The 7,589-nt window shown below is 41.4% G+C and overlaps 1 protein-coding gene across 1 annotated transcript; it reads right to left on the reverse strand.

Moving 5' to 3' along the window:
- Nucleotides 1-881: 881 nt before the first annotated feature.
- On the reverse strand, nt 882-7,216 carry hpda (4-hydroxyphenylpyruvate dioxygenase a). The gene is made up of 14 exons (XM_026182844.2): nt 6,495-7,216; nt 6,245-6,271; nt 5,965-6,027; nt 5,548-5,652; nt 5,416-5,458; nt 5,233-5,315; nt 3,965-4,054; nt 3,763-3,869; nt 3,410-3,487; nt 2,976-3,138; nt 2,803-2,874; nt 2,570-2,692; nt 2,362-2,478; nt 882-1,211 (listed from the first exon to the last, which is right to left on the reverse strand). The coding sequence occupies exons 1-14, from the start codon at nt 6,495-6,497 to the stop codon at nt 1,098-1,100; spliced, it is 1,188 nt and encodes a 395-aa protein (XP_026038629.1). The 5' UTR covers nt 6,498-7,216; the 3' UTR covers nt 882-1,097.
- Between the last annotated feature and the right edge of the window lie 373 nt (nt 7,217-7,589).

Consider the following 7,589-nt stretch of genomic DNA (forward strand, 5'->3'; position numbering starts at 1 on the left):
CATAATCATCCAGCTGCAACCAGTTTTCTGTAAGGCAAAGTAAATTGATTTGTTGATCAATTATTAAGTCATGTACTAACAGAGACTTGGAGGAGAGAGACCTAATATTTAATAATCCACATTTCACTGTTTTACTCTTTGGTTCAGATGTGGATACTGTATTGTTCTTTCTTTGTGATCTTTTTTTTTATGTTTAAGTTGTTTGTTGCTGGTTTTTAGTTTGTTTTTTTGTCTGTTTGGGAACTGACACAGTCTCTATGGACATGGGGTTTGGGGGGGGTGTAACAGGAGGAGAGAAGCTGCAGAGAGGCGTGTAAGACTGCAGCTAGTAGTACTGTTGTGTCACCTTGAAAAGCAATCTGCATAAAGCCTAAAGTGTAAGAAGGACATATGATCAATCCTGGATAATGCTTTTAGTTTTTAGAGGGATTGCATGCTACTACACGCTCAGCTGGCTCTTTGGCCTCTTTTCCACTCTTTGTGCAAAGAAGATATGAAATGAAAAATTCATATCCCACATATTATAGTATAAATAATGTGTGCAATTGTTCCTTTGGTACTGTTGTCTGGTTATTTCTCTCTGCCTCACTATACTAAATCACACTTTTAGTTTATTTGGAGCAAAACAGAGAATTTTTTTTTTAAATTTATGTACATATCACGGTGATGTTTGATTATATTTCTTTTGAATTTCTGTAGTAATAGTGGTGTGTCATACAACCATAGTACCTACACACATAACTGTCTCCTGGCTGTGGTTCAGCATGAAGATGTGAGCATGTCAGTCTTCACAGCTAACCCTCCACAATAAAGCATAGCAGTGTCAGACTATTCCTTTAATATTTGAACCTCTATTTACAAACCACATATGCCAGCCCACATGAACATTTGTTTCTTTATTTAGCCAAACACCGTGCAATCTCCTGACAGCTAAAAGCATATCTGATAACACTCTCAGCTTGTCACACTCAGATATTCAACACTGCGTAAGTGTTTGCCGTGCTGCAGTCGTGGTGGGTGTTGTCGACCGCCTCTGAAACGTACAGCCGAGTAGATAAGAGTCCCAGTGTGGCTTGGCAGCATCAGACGTCAGCGGATCAGTAGAAGGCTTCAGCCTGCCCTTTGGGTGTCAGCACAGTGAGGTTGCCCCTGGCGTCTTGGTCATTCTCAATAGCCTCAAAGAGAGACTTGAAGTTTCCTGCCCCAAAGCCCTGGTGAAAGAACAGACACACACAGATGGCTAATTACCCAAAGATCTACCTTCTTCTGTGTCATTTGTTATGGCTCTAGGGATCTTCTCTCAGACAACGTTCAGGGTGTTTAACGCTTTGATGTTGGATCACTAATGGTACATAAATATCCTCCCAAGGTTCAAACATCTCCTCTGTGACAGCAAGCTGCGCTCACCGGGCGCTCGCAAATTAATCATGTAAATATTTTCACAGGTAACCCAAAAAACAAAGATCAAGTGTTGATGGTTCCTCTGAGAAATTCTTTGCTGTGGTTCAGATGCAGTTTCTCACTTTCATGCATTGTATCCACATCTGTAGACACCGGAGAGTGACAAGATGAGCGTGTTCTGACAAGCAGAACGGGCGCCGAGTGTTATGAATTGAGTGCCACAGGGTGCAACCCAATCCAGAGATCCCCCTCGCTGTGAAGCAGTGAGCCTTTTAATCTGCATCTGTGACAGATTTACTGAGCTTTTACAAGTACACTGCTCTTGTAGCATTCATGCTGGGTGGGAGCTGTAAACAGGTGTTCTTCCTCAGGTTCTTGAAGGTGGCAGAGGCGTGAAACAGAGCCCTAGGCCTGTAAATCCCACCAGTAAAGGCTAGATTACCTACGCATACTGGGCACAGTGGGCAACTGTCCCAAAGGTCTGGTCCCTTCAAAAGCCATATTTCTATTCAGTAAAAACTTTATCAGAAGTTTGCAGCATTCAAAAACTGCATCACCTGAGAGAGAATTGTCAGCGTGTGGTTTCAGTGGTTTTAAATGTGTTTTATGTGTTATAATCACATCACTTCCATCTTTTGATATAATTACCACGCAATAACTCTTTGAAAATAGATTATTTACATCATAAAATGTCCCAAAAATAGTCTAAAGGACTATTTTTTAAATATTCAAAAAGTCAATAACCAAAAAGTGCCATAATGAAGCAAAACTTTTTGAAGTAAACCGTGAATTCGGTCCAAAAATACGTATTAGTCAGGGTTAAGTTGTGCCCAACTAAAATATTTGCCCTCCATACTGATGGGGTTAATACAGGTGTGATATGAGAGGCCTTAGATATAGCAAAGCCCTACTCTCTGTTTATACAAGTTATACCAGTAGACTGCCTAACTGGTCACTTACAAAGTGGTTATGTCTCTGAATGACCTCCAGGAAAAGTGTTGGTCTGTCCTGCACAGGCTTGGTAAAGATTTGAAGGAGGTAGCCCTTGTCATCAAAATCCACTAAGATTTTTAATTCCTTAAAAAGAAAAACAAAAGATCTTTTAGATTTAAAGACACAAAGAAAAAAGAACAAAAAAAAAATCAGCCATGCCAAAAGCAGTCCTCACCTGTAAACGGTCGAGGTCTTCAATTACTTTGATTTTGGCAGTTTTGAGATTCTTCCTCAGGGTGTCGTAATATGTGTCAGGTGCTGAGAGGAACTCCATCCCTCGGGCGCGCAGGTTCACTATCTATTTAGTGACAAGAACAGAGGGAGAAAAAAAGACGAATCTAAAACAGGCCCTGCAAGCATGAAGCTTCAAAATAGCCTGGAGTTTTCCTGCTAATTACACAGACTCACAGATTCAATAATGTTCGATGTGTTGAGGGCGATGTGCTGAACACCTGGCCCCCCGTTGTAGTCCACGTATTCCTGTGAGGACACAACACAGGACATCACACACACACATTTTTGTATCAGACCCCTTGGGCTGCTGGGATCCATGTCACAGAGCAAACCTCTGAAAGCCTCACCTGGATCTGCGACTTCTTTTTCCCCGTGGCAGGTTCGTTGATTGGCATCTTAATAGTCTCTTCGTAGTTTGTGACAACTATAGACCTCAGCGCGCTGTACTGTGTGTGGATCTGCTTGTCATCGATTGACCAGAACCGGTGAAACATCAGACATTTCTGGTACCTAGAAATTCAGGAATACGAGCTAAGCAATACTAATCATTGGAGTTAAAAAGGAACTACATTTCCTCTTGTTCCTTCTTTCTTGGAGCAATCTTTGAATTTTGTGAAGAAGTCATTTTGTATGAGGGCTTGCTGTTTTGAATAAATGCACCAACATTTTCCAGCAACAGCGGTGGAGCGACTGCTTGTGGTGTTTGTTTACTTTGTCCTTTTGCCCTGTGTGTCTGCTGCACCCGCAGCGAGTGTACGTGCACTGGAGACAGGAGACCTACCAGTCTGAAATTGGCACCATTTGGTCATCTGGCTGGTTTCCCACAATGTGATCGATGAAGTTCAGACCTGTTGGTGGACTTTGAAAGAAAAGAAGAATAAGCAGTCAGGCTGCTTAATGATATACAGATGTGATCAAAATACACATAATCATGTTTTGTTGTGATTTTATGATAATCTTTTAGTCTATAATTCCACAGAAAAGGGAAAATATGTACTAAAATGTTATCAGGGACTGACAGTGGTGAAATCTAGATTCATCTTACTTCTTCCATGTGTATGCACAAAAAACACCAGAGGGAAAAAAAGGCACACAGGTTGTAGCAGATGAGGTGGTGTTGTGGGAGAGACTCACAGATTAGCTAACAGGGGATCTCTAAACAGAGGCTCTTTGTAGCTCGGCAGGAAAAGGCCCTTGTAGGGACTTAGGTACTCGATGAGTGTGTGTGTGGTATCTCCATACTGAGGACAAAACATTTGCACAGCATTATTATTGGCTTTCAGTTTCTTCAATGTATTTACACAGGGCTTTCTAATGTGAGTCACCCTTTATGTACCGTCTGAATCACTGCAAACTTGACCCTCCCATGGCTGTCCTGCTCCACCCAGGGCTCCTTGACGACCACAGCTCCTCGCTCCTTGGCCGTCTGTCATTGGAGAGATGTCAGGATGGGTGTAAGATAACGGGAGTTTGCAACAACTGTGTGTCTGTGGCTCCTGGAAGCCCTCCAGTGGCCAAAGGGAAAATATCTTCCTAAGAAGCTACAAAATGGTGGTTCAGAGAGCAAAGGCTGTTGATCCCTGCAGTAAGTAAATGGCCTGCATTTGTATAGCGCTTTTCTAGTCCCTAAGGACCCCAAAGCTTCACACTACATTCAGTCATTCACACACTGGCGATGGCAAGCTACATTGTAGCCACAGCTGCCCTGGGGCGCACTGACAGAGGCGAGGCTGCCGGACACTGGCGCCACCGGGCCCTCTGACCACCACCAGCAGACAAACATGGGGTTAGTATCTTGCCCAAGGATACTTGGCGTGCAGCCAGGAGGCAGCCTGGGATTGAACCACAGACCTTCTGATTAGTGGCTGACCTGCTCTGCCACCTAAGCTACAGCCACCCTAAGTGCGCATTGATTCGGTATCTTTGCAGCCACCTGATAGTCCACACGGCAGTTTATGGCTTGCCTGACCTTGTCTGAGGTAAAGAGAGTTCACAGGAGCAGCTAAACCTCAAGGCTGCAGTAGGAGTTGTCACAACACTGGCCTGTTTACCCCAATTTCAACACACTCCTCACCCCATGTCAGTATATATAGTATGAGGTAAGAGGATTAAATCTCAGTCACAGAAGTGAGCTAATGTGAGCACAGTGGAGCTCTAATTATTTACTATCTCCTAGTATTATTAATATGAACCTCAGACAAACAGTGGATCAGTGCAGCTACTCTATATTACCCAACTTTTGTCAGGAATTTCCCAACTTTTGGCACAAGCATGTAAGTTTTTATCTTATCTTAGTCTGGATAAGCAGAGACTGAAACTAACAGATAAAAAATGAAACAAATCACTGTCTCTTTATGGCTAATGTTGGTTTACCGTGTAGAATTATCCACAATCGTGCACCACAACCAGTTGCACAGTTCAAGGGACACAGAAAAACACGGAAATTTAGAGTGTTGTGCGAAATTTCTGTGTTCTTCAGTTAAGCCAACTGGGACAGGGACTTTTTTAACCCCACAGTATCAAGAAGTTGTTGTTTTTTTAATTTAATTTTATTCTCACGCTAGAAAGATTTAAAGTTTACCTGAAAACAATCTGTCATCTTACCTTGAATAAGAAGTCACAGTCCTCCACTTGGAAGGCAATGTCTTTAACTCCGTCTCCATGTTTAACTAAGTGTTCTCCCATCTCTGGGGGGGCCAGAATATAAATGATTTATAAAGCAGAATATAAATCATACCGTCATGTCACCTTTTTTATAATCTTAAGTGATCTGATGAGAAAACCTGCCTTCATTTCCAGGATTCAGAGCAGATTCAAATGCAAATATAATCTGTGAGGAGAGCAGAGGAGTAGTTATGTTTTTGCACTGAGGGTGAGATCTTCTGCCAGGATGAACACTGTGAACGTTACTGTTCGTACCTTATTCTGTCTGATGACATGTGACACCACCTCTCTGCTGCCAGTCTCCAAACCCTTGTAGGCCAGGGGCTCGAAGCCCAACTTATCACAGTAGAATGAGGCTGCCTGTGAAGTAACCACACTGTTACTCTGATGAAATCTAACGATGCGAGACGTACTGAAGCTAGGACATGCCACAGTGTGATGTGTAGTCTCACCTGTATGCTGAACAATAATCCACAATAAAACTGTTTTTACTGATTATTCTGTTTATTTATTTAATTAATTTGACGTTTTATTTTTTTCGGTGCAACCAGCTCTCTGACCTGTATATGAGTCTGTACAGGCTCAAAGTCAGCTCACAGATGGATGATACGGTAAAGATTTGAATAACTAACAGTGAGCTTCTGGTCATGTGTAGAGGGTTTGGATACTGACCTGTTTGGCGTTGCCGACCCAGAAGGTGATATGATGGAACCTGATAAACCTTCCCCTTGCAGGCTAGCAAGTAAAAGCAGAACTCAAGATTGACATTGGAATGTGTGCAAATTCTTCAGGTGACAAGTAACACAGTAACCAGTTATAATGGGTAGTTGAAAAATAATTCTGGGATGGTTTATTTTTTCCTGCACCAATTAACCATCTGTGAATATTACGCAAAAACACAGTAGCACACATAACAAAACATCAGACACCACAGAGAAAATATTAATCTCACCTTCTCTCCTTTGTCTGTGTAGCTTGTCTAAGAAGAAGGAAAAGAGGAAAATCATAATAGCTTCATTAACACGCGGTCAGCAAAAACCTGCAGTCAACTGATCTCGTATTTCTAATGTGACTTAATTGGTTCTTATCTGCTGAAGAGGCCATTATCTCCACAATTACTCAGCTGTGGGAAGGCCCAGAGTCCCACAACTGACAGCATCTGCTCATTATAATTGGCTTTGATTATAGTCGAGTCTCCTTACCATACTGCGATTTCAGATGGGGCTTGGCTCGAGAAGAGAAAGATTGGAAAGCCAAAAATGAGCAGATAAGTACTGACCTGATGACCAACTGTGATTGGTCCTTTGGGGTCTACACCCACCTGTCCACCTCCTCGCTTCCTGAAACTTCGGCAGCAGTGACCCAGGTTTTGGTGCCTGTCCTGTCATTTTTGTGTCTAATCAGTGTCCAGTCCTTAGTCGTGCAGTCGTCATAGAAACATAGACATAATAAACAAAGCCAGGGAAAACATTACAGACACAGATCTTTTTCTTGAAACTAAACTTACCACTTGCCACTGAAATAAACAAACAAACTTTTAAAAATGTATTATTTAACTGAGGCTGATGAAAAGCTAAAAAACAATCATAATGCATCCACAGTGTGCAGAACTGAACTGGGAGTTCTACACTAAGCAAAGATGCGGTGTTGTTAAAGGTGAGGATAAAAAATATTCTGAATTTCTGAAAGCCCTCTGTGGTTTCTGACTTCCACCGCCAGAGGGAGCAATATTGCCGGACAAAATAAGCACTTACTGTAAGATTAGTGTGTGCCAGCTTGGATGTGATGTGATTTGAATTACTGTCTCCATACATTGTGCTAAGAGTCATACATTTACATGTTATACATTTACTGAAAACAGATTTTCACTCAGTTTTTTTATTTTTGCATTAAGGTATGTGGCAAATAAACCATCCCTTTAAACAAGCATATACTGTAGTGTTTATTTATCGATCTATTTATGTATTTATATATTTAGGGTGCTTGTAGTGTCTTGGGTGCTTCAGGATAACTGTGCAACTAACTAGTTGCATTGGTCGCATGATTAAAGGTTTTAAGTGTAAATTTAAAGGGTTGGTTGTTCACGCTACAAATTAATCAATACTTTCTAATTATTCTATTTATTGAATTAACCATATTTAATATCTGATATCAAATATATTCCAATATAACTCACATCTTACAGCTATTTATTAGATTTATAGTGTACATGCTTGCACTATAAGCAAGAGAGTAATGCATTGCGCAATCTCAGTCTGACTGTTCACTCTACTTTAACGTAATTGCATTTTTATTCT

The sequence above is a fragment of the Astatotilapia calliptera genome, chromosome 10, assembly GCF_964374335.1.
Source record: "Astatotilapia calliptera chromosome 10, fAstCal68.1, whole genome shotgun sequence".
Classification (NCBI taxonomy): Eukaryota; Metazoa; Chordata; class Actinopteri; order Cichliformes; family Cichlidae; genus Astatotilapia; species Astatotilapia calliptera.